The sequence below is a fragment of the Marmota monax genome, unplaced genomic scaffold, assembly GCF_021218885.2.
Source record: "Marmota monax isolate L192 unplaced genomic scaffold, Marmota_monax_Labrador192_F-V1.1 WCK01_AAM20220418_F8-fsc00079, whole genome shotgun sequence".
In the NCBI taxonomy this organism is placed as follows: Eukaryota; Metazoa; Chordata; class Mammalia; order Rodentia; family Sciuridae; genus Marmota; species Marmota monax.
In genome coordinates, this window is record NW_026694099.1 from 2,613,564 (window position 1) to 2,632,108 (window position 18,545).

General features: G+C 40.6%; 1 protein-coding gene across 2 annotated transcripts; it reads right to left on the reverse strand.

Annotated features, from left to right (window-relative positions):
- Positions 1 to 12,911: 12,911 nt before the first annotated feature.
- On the reverse strand, positions 12,912 to 16,206 carry LOC124107353 (granzyme B-like). 2 transcript variants are annotated; one of them, XM_046465298.2, is made up of 5 exons: positions 16,010 to 16,206; positions 14,840 to 14,987; positions 14,205 to 14,340; positions 13,787 to 14,053; positions 12,912 to 13,171 (listed from the first exon to the last, which is right to left on the reverse strand). In XM_046465298.2, exons 1-5 carry the CDS (start codon positions 16,062 to 16,064, stop codon positions 13,010 to 13,012), a joined length of 768 nt encoding a protein of 255 aa, XP_046321254.1. In that variant the 5' UTR covers positions 16,065 to 16,206; the 3' UTR covers positions 12,912 to 13,009. The 2 variants fall into 2 exon arrangements, with proteins under 2 accessions (XP_046321254.1, XP_058441814.1); XM_058585831.1 differs by having other exon boundaries at positions 14,840 to 15,443; positions 16,010 to 16,205.
- Positions 16,207 to 18,545: the final 2,339 nt, after the last annotated feature.

Sequence of the window (18,545 nt, forward strand, 5' to 3'; positions counted from 1 at the left end):
GTGAAGCATTCTGGGTTCCCAGTGATACAACCATCCATGGCCCGCTGCTAAGCTAATTAGGGTAATTTCTGTAGCAGACATGCGTTTAGCAGATGTGCCCCCATCTCTTGTGCTAGGACCAGCATGTTGGAGATTTGTCTCCTTCCCTTGGAGAGTTGACCCTCTGGTAGAAAATGAGCAGGGCACAGTTTGGGGAGGGGAAGGTCATGACCAGAGTGATGGACAGGCAGTAACAAGGCACATCTACCACCCTCTAATCCTACCTGGCAAACCGTTCATCATCATGGCTTCTTCCCAGGGAGATTTTATACATCTCTCACTTAATTACCAAAACTCAGTGTGATAGAGTCCACCTCTCATCTCAATGTTTCAAGCAAAATTCTCACACTGAACATTCACTGGCCTAAATTAACAAGTTGCTGAGGCTCCAGGAGTTGAATCCTCTGATTGAGCTGAGCCAGGTCACTTCTACTTCTCAGTGCAGACTGGGGTAGGTCCCACCCAAACCACTTGAACTAAGGATGGGAGAGGGTTGATATTCTAAAGGATAGTCAGCTCACTAATACCATGTGACATGAGAAAGCAAGCTGGGCAGCCAAAGGACAATAATCGTCCTTTTAATCTTTCCTATGTTTGGTCAGAGAGGCACGCTCTTGACAGAAGGCTCACAGTAGACACTGGTATGCTGATGTTCATACTACACTGGAAGTGAAGGATTGCTTCTAGCTGAGCCCATGCTCAGGTCTTTTATAAGAACAACTAAATATGGTCCACTTTTGAAAGTATGGAGCTCACCTGGTGATGATCAGCATCACAAGGGCTTTTAAAGAGTCACAACACGGGAGCTCACTGCAATAGCAACAGGAGGTGGCTATGAAATTACTGCAGTGGATGAGGATGTGCTGCAGTTCATTCATGCAGTCAAGATTTAATGCAGCCTCTTCACTTTTTTTTTTCCTTTCTCTCCACTGAGTGGCATCGTGTATAATCTAAGTTTGTGTGTGTGAGTTTTCATAAGTCTTAACTGTTATAATAGATGCATGCACACTGAATGGTAGCAAATGGTAAAATAGAGACTTACATACATATATTTTATGCATTTATGACATACCCTTTTAAAAATTTTTCTCAATATTCTAGGCTATGAAAACTTTTTCAAAGTTTTCACAAATCCACCTGACTGCCAAATCCACATACAAGCTGACCTATCCAGTTCAAACCTATGTTGTTCAAAAGTCAACTATGTCTCGAAATTGTTAGATTCTGGTGATTTAAGTTTTCATCTTTGTGTTCTCTGTATTTTACAATCTTTCTAGGCGAATATTAAGTTTCAAAATGAGTAATTCCAGTGTAGGCGTCCTCCTTATTAATAGCAAATCATCTACATTTATTAAAGTTTTGTTTTTAAAAGAAACTTAATGTACCCAACAGCAAGCATTTAAAAAATAAATTACTTGTCTAATTGTGGTTATTATGTGTCATTAAGAAAATATAGAAAATAGAAAGCAAAAGTAACACGTTTGCCTGTCTCCCACACAGATGTTTAAAGTTAAGCAGTGTATTGTACTTGGGACAATACTGTACATGCAATGCAATTTCCTTTTATCCTCAACCCTACAGCTTAAACATCCTCTTAATGCTTTAAAAAAATCTATTATTCTCAGGTACATGGGAGGCTGAGGCAGGAGAATTACAAGTATTGAGGACAACCTGGGCAACTTAGTGAGACTCTGTCTCAAAAGAAACAGGGCTAGAGATGTAGCTCAATGGTAAAATCTGTGCAAATGCAGGGCCCTGAGTTCAATCCCTAGTACTGAAAGAAAACAAACCAGTTAATATTTCCATAGTTTCTTTTTCTTAGTTGTTAAAAATTAATATGCATTTAATTCTTAATGTTGTAAGATTTATACAATAACTTAAGCAAATGAATTAAAATTAGCTGATTTCTTACCATGCATTGATAATTACCTTTAATGTCTTCTGTGATCTATCACATTTTTACTCATGTAATACCTTCATTTTTTAAATTAAAAAGAAATTATACTAAGCATTGTGTATGGCCTATTTAAAAACTATTTGGGATTGGTCCTGGAGGTATAGCTGAGTGGTAAAGTGCTTGCCTACCATGTGTGAAGCCCTGACTTTGATTCCCAGCACTGCAGAAAAATAAATAAATATTGAGGTAAAATTCATATAATATACAATTAATTGCTTCAACATGTACAATTTCAATCTGCACATTACAAGCAACAATGAATGTTGGCGAGGATGTGGGGAAAAAGGTACACTCATACATTACTGGTAGGACTGCAAAAGGTACAACCATTATAGAAAGTGGTATGGAGATTCCTCAGAAAACTTAAAATGGAATCACCATTTGACCTGGCTATCCCCCTCCTTGGTTTATACCCAAAGGGCTTAAAATCAGAATACTACAGTGATGCAGCCACATCAGTGTTTATAGCAGCTCAACTAACAATAGCTAAAGTATGTAACCAACCTAAATGTCCTTCAACAGATGAATGGATAAAGAAAACGTGGTATACATATCCAGTAGAATATTACTCAGCCTTCAAGAAGAATGAAATGATGGCATTTGCTGGTAAATGGGTGGAGCTGGAGAAAATCAAGCTAAGTGAAATAAACCAATTCTAAAAGACCAAAACCAGAATGTTTTCTCTGATATGTAGATGATATTTCACAATAAGTGTGTATCAGGGGGAGTTAGGGAAAAACAGAGTTATTTTGTATAAGGCAGAGTGGAGTGCAGGGAGGGGGTAGGTATGGGGCTAGGAAGGATAGTAGAATGAACTAGACATTATTACCCTATGTGCATATAGGTCTACATGACCAGTGAGATTTTACATCATGTAAATCAGAAGATTGAGAAGTTATACTCCATTTATGTATTATGTGCATTCTGTTGTCATGTATAACTAATTAGAACAAAAAAGAAAAAATGTGTACAATTTCAGTGACATTTCATGCATTCAAAATGTGCAAACACAACCTCTCTGTAATTCCAAGTTTTTCATCATCCCAGGACACTCTGTAGCCTGTCAGTCACTCTACTTTCCCCTTTATACTACCATCCCCCACACTGCCCCTGGCAACCACTATTCTTTCAGTCTTTATGGATTCACATATTCTGGATATTTCATAGAATTGGAATCATGTATGTATCTATTGGGCCTGGCTTCTTTCACTTAGAATAGTGTGCTGAGATCCATCTAAGCCACAGCATGTATTGGTATTTATTCTGTCCTATGACTATTGTGTTACACCACAATTTATTCATTCATCCCTTGATGAGCATTCATATTGTTTCTACATTCTGACTGTTATGTTATGTTAATTCAGAGATAAACATTTGTTTACAAATTTCTGTTGCCCAATATGTTTTTCTTTCTTTCTCTTGGATACATATCTAGGAATGGAATTTTCTGGGTCATATGGTAATCCAATGTTGAACATTTTGAGGAACCAAAGCATTATCCACAGTAGCTTCACCATTTTACATTCCAACCCACAATGTATGAGGGTTCCTATTTCTCCACGTGCTTGCCAATACTTACTTTTTTGTGATTTGTTATTGTACTTGTAGTGGTGTGAAGTGGGGTGATACTTCGGTTTTGATTTGCATTTCGTTCATGACTAATAATGTTTTGCATTTTTTTGAGTATTCATTTGCATAACTTCTTTGGAAAGATGTTAACTCAAGCCCTAGGCCCATTTAAAGAATTACGTTGTTTCGTGTTTCATTGTTGAGTTATCAGAGTTCTTCATATGTCATGGATACCAAACTATTTTAAGATATGTGATTTTAAGCATTTTCTCCCTTTCTACTCGTTGTCTTTTCATTTTCTCAACACTGACATTTAATACACAAGATTTTTGTGAAGTCCAACTTATTTATTTCATGGTTTGTTTGTTCTTTTGGTGTCAGACCCAAGTATCCATTGTCAAATCAGAAGGGCATGAAGATTTCCCTGAGGATTTCTTCTAAGAGTTTTATGTTTTAAACTATTACATAGGCTGTTGATCTATTTTGAGTTGATTATGAAGCATGGAATGAGATGGAGGTCCACCATATTCTTTTGCCTGTGGTTGTCCATGTGTCCCAGTTCCATTTGTTGAAGGTATTATTCTTATTTCATTGAATGGTGAAAACTTCCTTGACCAATTTTATTAAAAATCAATTGGTTATAAATGTTAGGTTAATTCTGAACCCTCAATTCCATTCCATTGATCCATGTGTCTCTGTTTATGCCAGTACCACCATGTTTTGATTACTATAACTTGTAGTAAATTTTGAAATTTGAGAAATGGAAGTCCTTTAATTTCTTTCATTTTCAATATGGTTTTTGCTTTTTGGCAATTTAAAAAAAATTTTTTTGTACTCGTAGATGGACAGAATGCCTTTATTTTCTTTGTTTATTTTTATGTGGTCCTGAGGATCAAACCCCAGTGTCTCACATATGCTAGGCAAGTGCTCTGCCACTGAGCTACAGCTGCAGCTCTTTTTGGGATTCTTGCAATTTCATTGCATTGTCTTTTCCATTTGAGAAAACAAAAACCACTGGAATTTTCATAGTATATTGAATCTGGGAAGTATATCCATTTATCAGTATAATCTTCCAGTCTGTGAACATAGATATGTCTTTCCTTTTAATTATGTCTTCTGTACTTTATTTCAGCAATGCATTGTAGTTTTCAGTGCATAATTTTTCATTTCCTTGGTGAAATTTAGTTTTAGGTATTTTGTTCTTTTGTATGTTCTCATCAATATAATTGTTTTCTTAATTTCCTTTTTTCTATCATACTCATTGTGGTATATAGAAAAACAACTAATCTTGCATCTTTCAAATTGCTGAATTCATTTACTAAACTTTATCTGGTTTTGGTTTGGATCTTTGATATTTTCTTTATATACAGTCTTTTTTAAAACTTTAAAAAATTTATTCTGATTAGTTGTACATGACAGCCAAATGCATTTCAATTCATTGTACACAAATGGAACACAGTCTTTCATTTCTCTGATTGTACACAATGTAGAGTTGCACCGTTTGTGCAATTGTATGTGTACCTAGGGTAATTCTGTCCGTCTCATTCCACCGTCTTTCTTGCACCATATCCCTTTCCTCCCAATCCTCTTCTTTGCCCAGTCCAAAGTTTCTCCATTCTTCCCATTGCCCCCCCCCCCCCCATTATGGATCAGCATCCACTTATCAGAGAAAACATTTGGCCTTTATTTTTTTTGAGATTGGCTTATTTTGCTTAGCATGATATTCTCCATCTTCATCCATTTACCTGCAAATGCCATAACTTTATTCCCTTTTAATGCTGAGTAATAATTCATAGTTTGTATATACTACAGTTTCTTTATCCATTCTTCTATTGGTGGGCATCTAGGTTGGTTCCACAGTTTAGCTATTGTGAATTCACATGCTATAAACTTTGATGTGGCTGTGTCACTATAGTATGCAATATTAAGTCCTTTGGGTATAGACCAAGGAGTGGTATAGCTGTGTCAAATGGTGGTTCCATTCCAAGTTTTCTAATGAATCTCCATACTGCTTTCTGGAATGGTTGCACCAAGTTGCAGTCCCACCAGAAATGTATGAGTGTACCTTTTCCCCCACATCCTCACCAACACTTATCATTGCTTGTATTCTTGATAACTGCCATTCTGTCTGGAGTGAGATGAAATTCTAGAGTAGTTTTGATTTGCATTTCTCTAATTACTAGAGATGTTGAACATTGTTTCATATATTTGTTGGTCACATGTATATGTTCTGTACTTGTACATGTATGTAGTCTGTTAAGTTCCTTAGCTCATTTATTGATTGGGTTATTGTTCTTTGTGTGTGTGTGTGTGTGTGCATGTGTTAAGCTTTTTGAGTTCTTTATATATCCTGGAAATTAGTGCTGTATCTGATTTGCTTGTGGTTAAGATATTCTTCCACTCTCTAGGCTCTCTTTTCACCTCATTGTTTGTTTCTTTTGCTGAGAAGAAACTGTTTAGTTTGAATCCATCCTGTTTATTGATTCTTTATTTTATTTTTGCACTTTAGGAGCCTTGTTAAGTAAGTCAGTGCCTAATCTAACAAGATGAAGATTGGGGCCTGCTTTTTCTTCTGTTAGATTCAGGGTCTCTGTCTAATTCCTAGGCCCTTGATCCACATACAGTTGAGTCTTATGCATGGTGAGAGACAAGAATTTTTATTTTGGTGCATATGGATCTCCAGTTTTCCCAGCACTATTTGTTAAAGAGGCTATCTTTTTTCCAATGTATGTTTTTTGCCACCTTTGTCTAGTATGGCATAAGTGTATTTATGTGGGTTTGTCTCTGTGTCTTCTATTCTGTACCATTGGTCTACATGTCTATTTTAGTGCCAATACCATCCATTTTTGTTACTATAGCTTTATAGTATAGGTTAAGGTCTGGTATTGTGATGCCTCCTGCTTCACTCTTCGTGCTAAGAATTGCTTTGTCTATTTAGGGTCTCTTATTTTTCCAGATGAATTTCATGATTGCCTTTCTATTTCCATAAGGCATGTCATTGGTATTTTAATTGGAATTGCATTGAATCTGTTTAGTGCTTTTGGTAGTATGGCTATTTTGCCAATGTGAATTCTGCCTATCCAAGAACATGGGAGATATTTCCATCTTCTAAGGTCTTCTTCAATTTCTTTCTTTAGTGTTCTGTAGTATTCATTGTAGATGTCTTTCACCTCTTTTGTTAAGTTGATTCCCAAGTATTTTATTTTTTTTGAGGCTATTATGAATGGGATAGTTTTCCTAATTTATCTTTCAGAGACTTCATCATTGATATATGGAAATGCATTTGATTTGTGGGTATTGATTTTATATATTTCTACTTTGCTGAATTAATTTACTAGTTCTAGAAGTTTTCTGATGGAATTTTTTGGGTCTTCTAGTTATAGAATCATATCATCAGTAAATAGTGCTAATTTGAGTTCTCCTTTTCCTATCTGCTCCCCTTAAATTTCTTTCATTTGTCTAATTGCTCTGGCTAGAGGTTCGAGGATTATGTAGAAGTGGTCAAAGAGGATTATGTAATAGATGTGGTGAAAGAGGGCATCCCTGTCTTGTTCCAGTTTTTAGAGGGAATGCTTCCAATTTTTCTCCATTTAGAATGATGTTTGTTTTGAGTTTAGCATAGATAGCTTTTACAATGTTGAGGTAAGTTCCTGCTGTGCCTGGTTTTTCTAGTGTTTTATATATACATCTTGTGTTGAAGATGTGCATGATGATAGCTTTGGGTTTTGGATAAACATCCTTTATAATGTAAAGGAATTTCTCTTTTCCCTAGTTTGCTGAATTTTGTAAATCATGAAGGAGTTTTGAATTTTTTCTAATGTGTTTTTCTGTGTCCGTTTTGATGATTATATGGCCTTTCTTCTCCATTTCTCAATATAGTGTATCACCTTGATTATTTCCTTACGTTGAACCACACCCTGCTTTCCTGGAACAAATCTCACTTAGTCATGGATGTGTGATCCTTTTATTGTGCAGTAAGTTTTGATTTACTATATTTTGTTAGGATTTGTGCATGTATATTCATAAAGAATATTGGTGTGTGATTTTCTTTTCTTTGGACATAATTACTTGACTTTTGTATCTGTGTTTTGGTCTCTTTGAATGTCAGGAAGTGCTACCTCTTCTTCAATTTTTTTATGTATATTTTTAAATTTGCAGTTGGACACAATGCCTTTATTTTATTTATTTATTTGTATGTGGTGCTGAGGATCGAACCCAGGGCCTCGCATGTGCAAGGCGAGCACTCTACTGCTGAGCCACAACCCCAGCCCTTCTTTGATTTTTTAAAAGAAGAATTTAGTGATATTCTTAGGTAAATGTTTGATAGAAATTGCCAGTGAAGCTCTCTGTTTCTGAGGTTTTATTTATTGGGAGATTTTTAAATTACTGACTCAAAGTTTTTACGGGTTATAGGTCTGGTCAGTTTTCTTATTTTTCTTGAGTCAATTGTGATAATTTCAGGATTTCTAGGAGTTTGTTCATTCCATGTAGATTATCCAGTTTTACTGGGTTCAACTGTTCTTTTATAATCTGTTTCATGGGTGGAATGTCTCTACTTTCATTTCTGCCTTTAGTAATATGAATCATCTTGTTCTGAGTTGATCTAGCTAAAAGTTTATCAATTTTGTTATCTTTTGAAAGAAACTACCTGTGGTTTGATTTTTTTTCCATTTTACTGATTTCTTTCTAATCTTTATAATTTTCTTCCTTTGGCTGGACTGAGTTATTTGATATTTTATTAGTTCTTTCAGTTGTATAGTTATGATGTTGACTTGAGACCTTTCCTCTTTTATGTGCATGTTCCCAGTTATATGTTTCTCTTTTAGCACTGATTTGTCTGTATCCCATCCATTTTGTTATGTTTTATTTCCTTTCATCTCAAAGAATTTTCTAATTTCTCTTGTGATTTCTTCTTGGAAACATTGATTATTTAAGTGGCTATTTCACTTTCCAAGTTTGAGAACTTTTATTTTCCTTCTGTTATTGATTTCTAGCTTTCTTCTATTGTGACTAGAGAACAGAATTTGAATTATTTCAATATTTTTTGAACACACTGAAAATTGGTTTATAGCATAATGTATTTTTTATTCTGAAGAATGTTATATATGCACTTGAGAGAGATGTGCATTCTGTTGCTGTCAGACAGTCTAGATGGTTTCAGTGTTGTTCAACAATTTTGTATCCTGTAGAACTTCCGTCTAGATGTTCTATCCACTATTACAGCAAGGTATTGAAGCTCCCAAGGATTTTTATGGAACTGTTAATTTCTCCCTTCAGCTCTGCCAATATTTGCTTCATCTTTCTGGAGAGCTGATGTTGGGTGCCTATATGTCTTTGAAGTTTACATATGTATTGTCTTCTTGAGGTATTGACTTTTATTCAATATGCAATGTTCTTTGTGTCTTTTAATTTGATTTATTTTACAGTCTACTTTGTCTGATATTAACATAGCCACCCAAGCTCGCTTTAGATTACTTTTGCATGGAATATCTTCCCCTGTCCTTTCATTTTATATAGTATATAGTAGCATCTAAGGTAAGTCTCAAAAGCAGCATATAGTCAGATCATAGTTTTAATCCCCTTTTCCAATCCCTATTTTTGAATTGGTGAGTTTAGTCCACTTACACTGAAGTGATTATTGATAATAAGAAACTTTTTTTCTGCCAGTTTGCTGTGTGTTTTTTTATGTCATATATTTTTTGCTCCTCAATTCATCCAATATTGCTGTCTTTTGTGGTGGATTTTTTCTAATGTTCAATTTTGAATGATTTGTTTACTTTTCTGAGTATATTTTTAAGTTATTTTCTTAATGATTACTATAGAATGTACAGTGAATATCCTATAGGTATACTGATGTTGTTTGAATTAATACCAATGTAGCTTCAACAACACACCTTAACTCTGCTCCTATCCAGATCCATACCACTCTTTATTATCATCACAAATTATGTCCTAGTATATTGTGTGCCAATTAACATTATTTTATGCATTTTCCTTTTAAATATTTTAGGAGAAAAAGACAATCTAGAGACCAAAAATACAACCATATTAGCTTTCATATTTATCCATGTAGTTAACTTTACCAGAGAGATTTTCATTTGACATTTGAATCCACCCACTTGTGCCTCTGGGTGGTTTCTACTACTAGAGGAAGGTGCTATGAAATCCTGTCACTGAGCAACTGCAGGAGGGCGCAGAGACTTTCTCTCTAGGGAGGTTTCTGAGCAGAAAGCAGCTCATCTCATGCCTGGAGATGCTGGGAAGCCACCCTAGTCTGAGTGTTAGAGACTCTTAAGGTCCCTTTCTGGCATGGTGGTGAGGGCACCTGGGCTTGGTGTGAACACCTTTGCTCAGTCATTACCCTTTCCTGGACATTCCTTTCTTTTTCCTCTTCCTGAGGAGGATAAAGGCCTACAAGAATGGTTTTAAAAGTTATTTTAAACCACGGAATCTTTTCCTCAAAGGAGCTGTAACTCCTAAATTGAATATGTAGGCACATGACCAAGTCACTTTTTTAAATACTATTTTTTGTTTGACTTTCTGTGTCTCCTCCTCCTCCTCCTCCTCCTCCTTCTTCTTCTTCCTCTCCTCCTCCTCCTTCTCCTCCTCCTCCTTCTTCTTCTCCTCCTTCTTTTCCTAATGCAGAAGTCTGTTCCTAGCATGTCTTAGATGCAGGAATTTCTTTCAGCCCCAAATGTGAAGCTGTGTGACATCCATTGCTTTTTCCTTATAGATCATTATGATTGTATGGCAGCATGATTTGTACACAAAGGGATGGAAAAGGGCATACCTTTGAGAGTTACAAAATTGAAGGGGTAGATTTTACTTCATGTGACAAAGGAGTGTAAAGTGGTATGTGCTTGGGACAAGGGGACATTAATCTAGAGCTAGAACTTGTGCTAAACTTCCTGTGCCTCAAATCAATGAACAGACCCTAATCCAGGGCTGCGGGGTTAGCCCCACATAGGAATACCTTTATTTAACAAAAAGTTACACACTGTATCTGTGATCTCCAAGACAGGAACTTCCCATCAAAGAGACTTCCAGGTGGCACTGGGGACATGGATGGGAGCAGTAACCATGATGGCCTGAATATTAGAGCCATGTTTCCATTTTCCTAGGCCCCAGGAGCCTCCCTGATTCATGTTGTTCTGTATGGCAGGGGTGCAGTAATGACAGGTATTATGTTTCTGAGCAGTCCAACTGCATGTGTGTGTCTCCTTCAATGTGAATCTGTACACTGGCGTTTATATCTGCTTCTTTGAAAACAAATGAAAGTAAGGTTGCCCTGGTAATCTCCTTCCCTATTTGTTGCCCTCTCCTAAAAAGGATGCTCTGGTGAATAGTTCAGCAGCTTCACATTCACAAACTAAATGATGAACGTCACTTCCAAATTTCATAGTATTTGTCCTAGAGCATCATGCAATATTGTATTCATATTGCCTGTAACTAGAAATAAAACTAAGATATGAATTCTGAATTCTAATGTATTTCTCACATAGGTCTATACCTTATAGACAGATAGTGAGGATGTGAGAAACTGATGTGACTCCATTTTTGAAAACAGTTTCTATCTCAAAGCCTGTCCAAGGAAGGGGGCATGACCCTTGTCCCTGGAAAAACCAACAGAGCACTCCTAAGCACATACCCACCATTCTGAGTTGTTTGTCTATAAATAACAAGAGATATGCAGCGCCAAGTGTCCCTGACTCAATTAGGCTAGGTGAGGACCCATAGCAACCCCCTAGCAATCTCCAATCAGCATGAGACAGGGAAAATGCCTGGGATTCCAGATGACCCCCCAGTAGTTTATGGAGGCTGATAACATGTTGGGAAACCATGTAGTTTAGCACATACACCCCTTGTGGCTTAAACCAATCAGTTCAAAGGAATCCCCCTCTTGTACTAACCAATCACCCCTACCCAACTTGTTCCCATCAGTGAATGTGCTAATCAATGTTAAGAGTTGTTGTTTGATTTTCCCGCAGTATGGAATGATTTGCTGTGTGATGTTGTGATGCATAGAGTACCCCTCCAAACCTACAAAATATCACTGAACAAAGGACAGGGATTCATTCCCTGGGACCACTGCATTGGAAATGGTTGTGAGTCCAGGCTCGAGCTTGCAATAAAGACTCTTGTGTGATTGCATCGGATTCGGCTCCTGGAGGTCTATTGGGGCCCCACAAATCTGGCATTACAGATGGAGCAGGACAATTTGGAAAGTCTTCAACACTGTTCTTTCCACTTGGGTCTATTACTGTTTTAATGGTATATCCCCAAGTTCTGGCCATTATGAAGTGCTCAATGAGTGTGATTGCTGGGAAAAGCTGTGTTTCACAGTCCTTCTGCAGAAAGGCACTCTTTTATGGAACTTATACAACTGATATAGCCTAGAAGACTAGCAGGGAGTCTCAGGATATAGGCTGGCAGTGACCGAGAGGGAAAGGCTGAAAGTGGCTTAGGCTGCTGAGTGATCAGGTGGCCAGTGGACCCTGAGCACATGGGAGAACACCAATCTGAAAGTGAGGGGTTGCTTTAGTTGTGCCCAAGTGAAAGAAGGACCAAGTGTTCTGTAGAGAGATCCTGCCAGCCAGGTCCTCCATGGGCCTTGCCTGGTGCCAGCACTGCCCTGGTTCTTATGATGTCCCCTCTCTGCCAGGGCATGAGCTGGGCTGGCACCCCAATGGAAAGGCCTGATGGAACCCCATGAGGATCTGGGAGTCCTAGGTGGAGGGATTTGAGTAAGGGAGCAGCCCAGATCAATATGGCCTGGAGAGGAGTTGATAGAATATGAGCAGGGATGGAGAAGAATGGGCAGCCATGAAGTTGGAGGTGAAGGTGGACCCTGAACTCAGAGGAGGGCAGGGAAGGAATGTAATTCCATGTGAGAATGAGGAGCTATTCAAGGACTGTCCCTCTTAAGGATAAACCTGGGGAAGAGAAATATCCTGTTTAGAAGGGCCCTTCCTGTGCCCAGGAGGTAGGACCATGTCCTTGAACGGTGACCTCAGTTGTGCCTATCTGGCCTCCAGGAACCATGGTGCTCTCCCCTTCTTTTCTGTCCCCTCATACATGGAAGGAGGTAGAAAACTCACCATGAGACCCAGGACAAGAGCCATCCAAAATTTCTCCTGGTGGTGCCCAGCTCCAACACTGGAAGAAAGGCAAGCCCCGGAAATACTGGAGTAGGTGGGAAGGAGCTGGGTCCCAGCTTTGTGTGGGGTTTAGGCAGGTGTTGAGGGAGAAAGATGAGGGAAAAGCAGCAAATAGGAGAACTGTGTCATTGGCTGCCTGGCACACAGACCCTGTGAATGAAGGCCAGTGAATAAAGAAGAAACCAGCCTTCCCACATGGCTAAGAGACATTTATTCAGTTCTGGGCACCTCCTCCAGGGTGATTCTAGACTCAGTTTCTGGAGAGAAGATTAGTCCCATAGGTGCCTTAGTTTGTCTCCTGCAGTTGGTGGCTTTTCATGGTTTCCTTTATCCATTGTAGAAATCTGGAGACTTTGGTGTAGACGCCTGGAGGTGTCCCATTTTCATTTCCATAAGAGACAATTCCTTGGGCCACATGGTTACACACAAGAGGGCCTCCAGAGTCCCCCTGTGAAGAGAGAAGAGGGAGGGCTGAGCCTGTATTCTCCTAGTTGGATCCTTCCTGCCATCTCAAGCCCCCTCGTAGACAAGGACGACCTGTAGGGTCTGCACTCAGAGGACTAGGTAGGACTCTGGGGGCTCTCAGCTGATATGTTCTGACTGTGGACATTGTTATTACTTCACCTCCCTCCCAGGGTCAGCCTCTGTCCTGCTCCCCAGGTTCTGGGTCATCTCCCTATGAAAGTGTGAGGGTCCAGTGTTGCATTGTTCAAGGTTGTGGAAGCAGGTGAGTGGCACAGACACCCGAATGGAGGATGAGCCCAGGGACCAGGGTGGGTGCCAGCACCGAGGAGCCACTTAGTGAGAGCAACTGCACACATAGGTGCACAGGTCTCTAATGCCTGTGAGCTGAGGCAGTGTGGAGCACTGCAAGCTCAGCTTTCCAGGCAGGCATCATTCAGTGCAGGCCCTAGGTACTCCCAGCTGCTCCCTTCTTCTCTTTCCAGGGAGAAATCACAGCCAACTGGGTGAGCGAGGCTCATGCTGCCTGGTCTCCAGGCCCCAGATCTTCCCCCAAACACCCCTTTCCTCAGAGCCAAGAGAGACAGACACTCAATCTCACCTTAAAGGAAGCCTTGTTTTCCTTTGGATCTCCCGCACATATCTGGATGCTACTCTTGTAGTACTCTTTTAAGAATTCCTCACGCTCGCACACCTGGTGCTTCTGTACTTTCAGATTTACCTCCTGCAGTGTGTTGGAGCATTTGCCATTTAGGGACACTCTCCCCCAGCCAGTCACAAGACACACCTTCCCAGGCTTCACCTTGTCCTTGCCCCTGGGCAGCTTGATAGGCTGCACAGCTGCATTCAACTTGGCTTTTTTCTCTAGCTATGGGGGAGAAGAAAGAGTTCAGTTCAGATAAGGGCCTCTGGGCCTGGACACCATGATGGCCAGGGTGCAAGTCAGTAAAAGGGCAGGGTCATGGTGGGAGGGTAGCACCTGTACTAGGGAGTCAGAGGTAGCTGGGAGAGGGACATACCTGCAATAACATGATGTCATTGTAGAAGTAATGATCTTCATAGTCTGGGTGGGGGATGGTTCTTTTCACTGGGATGACCTGCTGGGTCTTCTCCTGCTTCTTAATGTTGTGTGCCCCCAGGGTGACATTCATTGGCCTGCATAGAGAGTGCAGTGGTCATGGGTGATGTGGAGTCATAAAGAATACATCTAGGAGCTGTGAAGAGCAGGCTACAGCAGGGCCAGGGTAGAGCTGTAGCTGAGGGGGAGCAGATAGGAGAGGAGACCTTGGGTTGAGTGACAGTGCCCTCTGTTTCTTATCAGTTGAGGAGATTTCTGAAGCCATAGGTTCTCAGGACTCAATCATGCCCAGGAAAACACATACGATTTTTTTTTTTTTTAGTTTTCATTGTCATTTAAAAGCATGTTCCCAGCTCTTGATATGGCAGGCTTGGCCACTCTGGTCTTTCTTACTCAGTAGTGCCTCCAGAGTCACCTGCCTTGCTCTTCATAGGACTTGGCCCATCCTCTTTCTTTTTCACCCCTAAAGGCATCTCCTGCACATATTCTCCCAGGTGTCCATTTTTCTACTGAGAAAGAGGCAGAGGTCTCTGTGTAATATTTGCAGGAGGGTCTGGGCTATTTTCTGGTCCTCACCTTCCTAAGCAGTGAGCGGCCGTCAGCACAAAGTCTTCTCTTATCAGGAACCCACCACACTTCTTCCATACACCCTGAGCAACAAACTCAAGATAGGCCATGTAGGGGCGGGAGTGGGGTTTCGATTCATGTCCCCCGATGATCTCCCCTGAAGGAAAAGTCACCCTGCTTGTGTGCACCCACTGAATCCATCAGGTGGGCATCTGTTTCATGCCTCTAGATCCAGGGGGGACATTTGGGAACCTGGGATGATCTGAGTCTGGGCAGGGGCTGAGGAAGTGGGCCTCAACTTCCTCTTCTGAGAACGGGAAGGAAAGCAGGTGTTGGTCTATGAATTCTTCTTCCTTTCATAGGTGGAGTTCAGCATACATTTCTAGGGACAATCAAATCCCAGGGGAGCTTTCTGCTTCCAGCAATTTCTGAAGCCCTCCTGAGTGCTGTGATGCCTAGGACAGTGGCTGCTTGCTAATGGACAGGACTTCAGTTTACTCCAGATGTTGTTCAGTCCTATTTCCTAGGCCTGACGTGTAGCCCATGGGATGCACAAAAGAATGGCTCCAGTTTATCTCTGGGTGAGGGTTGGTAGGGCAGTGCTGCTGGGGTTCTGGAAAACAGAGAAATTAGTGTCTGCTACAGTGGCTCCTACTAGAAAACAGGGGAGTCACCAGAGTTCTGGGAAGAGAAACAGAGTTTCTGAAAGGGATGGAGTGCCTTGGGACCTGAGCAAAGGAAGTATTCTGAAGACAGTGATTCCATGATTTCTGGGGTCACCTGGGCTCCAGAGTTCTCTTCTAAGCAGTTGGCAAGGGGTGCACCTGTCTCACCCCAGACACAGGTGTCAGACTCACTCTGCCCCTTTCTAGGAGTATTGAACATTTTCTCCCTTCCACCCTCTGGGTGCACTTGTAGCCAAACCCCACTTTCCAGATGACCAGGATGGTGTCTAGACAGGGGACTGAATCCACTGGCTCTTCTCCAAATCAGACTCCTGCCCCCTATGTTCCTGTTGCTACCAACCCAGTGTCTCTCTTGGGGTTCTGCAGTGGGGCTGGAACTGGGATTCAGAAGGCTCTGGGTAGAAGGATGGATCGGGGGTGTGCAGAAGGGACAGGAATTCTGTGCCAGCTGTGGTTCAGGGTTGGACCTCTGAGAGAGGGGATGGTCACTCACCTGTCCTTGCCTTGGGAGGCAGAAAGAAGGCCCACAGCAGCAGGCGCAAATGCATCTTCCTAGGAGGGCATGTGGAGCTTCCTTTTGTTCTCTTTTAGTCCTCAGGGGCAGAAAAAGATGGAGTGGGTTCCTTGATCTTGTGTTTCTATTCTTAAGGTGCTTTATAATAGAAGGCTTTCTATGAAAGCTCCCTACCCTCACTGCCTGGCCTGATGACGTCTTTTGAGTGGTTGTGTGAGAATCAGGCAGTGACCACATCAGTACCCAGTGCTGATGACTCAGAGTGCCCCACCTATTCCAGCTCAGAATGGGAACCCAAGAGCATAAGGTGGAGACTGTAGGATGTGGTATTGGTCAGTGAAACATTCTGGGTTCCCAGTGATACAACCATCCATGGTCTCCATGCCATGCTGCTAAGCTCAGTAGTGTAATTTTTGCAGCAGACATGCATTTAGCAGATGTGCCTCCATTTCTTATAGTACGACCAAGCATGTTGGAGATGTGTCTCCTTTCCCTGACCTGGTAGAAGATGATCAGGGAACAGTTTTTGGAGTGCCATAGTAGAGTGAGGAATAGTCAGTAACAAGGCACATCTACCACCGTCTAATCCTACCTTGCAAATCGTTCATCATCATGGCTTCTTTCCAGGGCAGTTTTATACATCTTTCATTTAATTATCAAAACTCAGTGTGATACAGTCCACCTCTCATCTCAATGTTTCAAGCAAAATTCTCACACTGAACATTCACTGGCCTAAATTAACAAGTTGCTAAGGCTCAAAGAGTTGAATCCTCTGATTGACCTCAGCCAGGTTACTCCTACTTCTCAGTAGACTGGGGTAGGTTCCACCCAAACCAATTGAACTAAGGATAAAAGAGGGCTGATATCCTAAAAGATAGTCAGGTCACTAATACAATGTGACATGAGAAAGCAAGCTGGGCAGCCAAATGACAATAATTGTCCTTTTAGTCCTCCGTATGTTTGACCAGAGAGGGAAGCTCTTGACAGAAGTCTCACAGTAGACACTGGTAATGCCAATGTTCATACTCCACTGGAAGTGAAGGATTGCTTCTAGCTGAGCCCATTCTCAGGTCTGTTACAAGAACAACTAATTACTGTCCACCTTTGAAAGTGTGGAGCTCACCTGGAGATGATCAGCATCACAGGGGCTTTTAAAGAATTACAACATGGGAGCTCACAGCAACAGTAACTGGAGATGGCTATGAAATTACTGCAGTGGATGAGGATGTGCTGCAGTTCATTCATGCAGTAAGATTTAATGCAGCCTCTTCACTTTTTTTTTTTTTTGCCTTTCTCTCCACTGAGTGGCATTGTGTATGATCTGTGATTATGTGTGTGAGTTTTGATAAATTTTAACTTTTATAATAGATTTATGCATATTTAATTATAGCAAATCATAAAATGCATTTATGACATACCCTTTTCTTAATTTTTCTCAATAGTCTAGGCTATAAAGTTCCTTTTTCTTTTTAAAAATTTTCACAAATCCATCCCGCCAAAGTCCACATCCAAGTGGACCTATCCAGTTCAAACCGATGTTGTTAAAGAGTTAACTATGTCTTGAAATTGTTAGATTCTGGTGAATTAAGTTTCCATCTTTGTGTTCTCTGCATTTTACAATCTTTCTAGGCAGAACGTTAAGTTTCAAAATGAGTGATTCCAGTGTAGGCATCCTTCTTGTCAGTGGAAAACCATCTACATTTATTAAAAGCTTTGCTTTTAAACGAAACTTTATGTGCCCAACAGCAAGCATTTAAAAAATAAATTACCTGTCTGATTGTGGTTATTATGTGTCATTAAGTAAATTTAGAAAGTAGAAAGGAAAAGTAACACATATTTTCCTGTCTCCCACAGACATATGTTCAAAGTTAAGCAGTGTATTCTACTTGGGACAATACTGTACATGTAATGCAATTTCCTTTTATCCTCAAACCTACAGCTTAAACATTGTCTTAATGCTTAAAAAAATCTGTTATTCTCAGGTACATGGGAGGCTGAGGCAGGAGGATTACAAGTTTTGAGGACAGCCTGGGCATTTTAGTGAGACTCTGTCTCAAAATAAACAGGATTAGAAGGGGGATCCAAGATGGCGGAATAGAGGGGGTACTGTTTCTGGCTGCTCTGTGGAATTAAACCAAGAAAATAGTCAGGCGGCATCTCCACAAGGCCTCACCTAGATGGAATACAACACCTCAGAGCATGTACCAGGACCCCTACACAGCGGATTTTTCATAGAATACATCAGATCTGTGACCAACTGCATGTAAATCAGAGCCTCTATGTTCCAGTAAGACTCCAGACCCAAAGACAGCAGTTCTAGCGCACACATGGCACTCAAGTAGAGTAAAAGAAACACTTAATCAGCTGCGCATTGCTCCCACACAGGCCACAAGGCTGCAATCTAGCCATAGCACAAAACTATCCCAGCTCTCCCCACCTTACCAGACATCCCAGGGCTAGAGACAGACCGACTCCATCTCGGAAAACCCCTCTCGCCATTTTTTGGTGGGCGTGG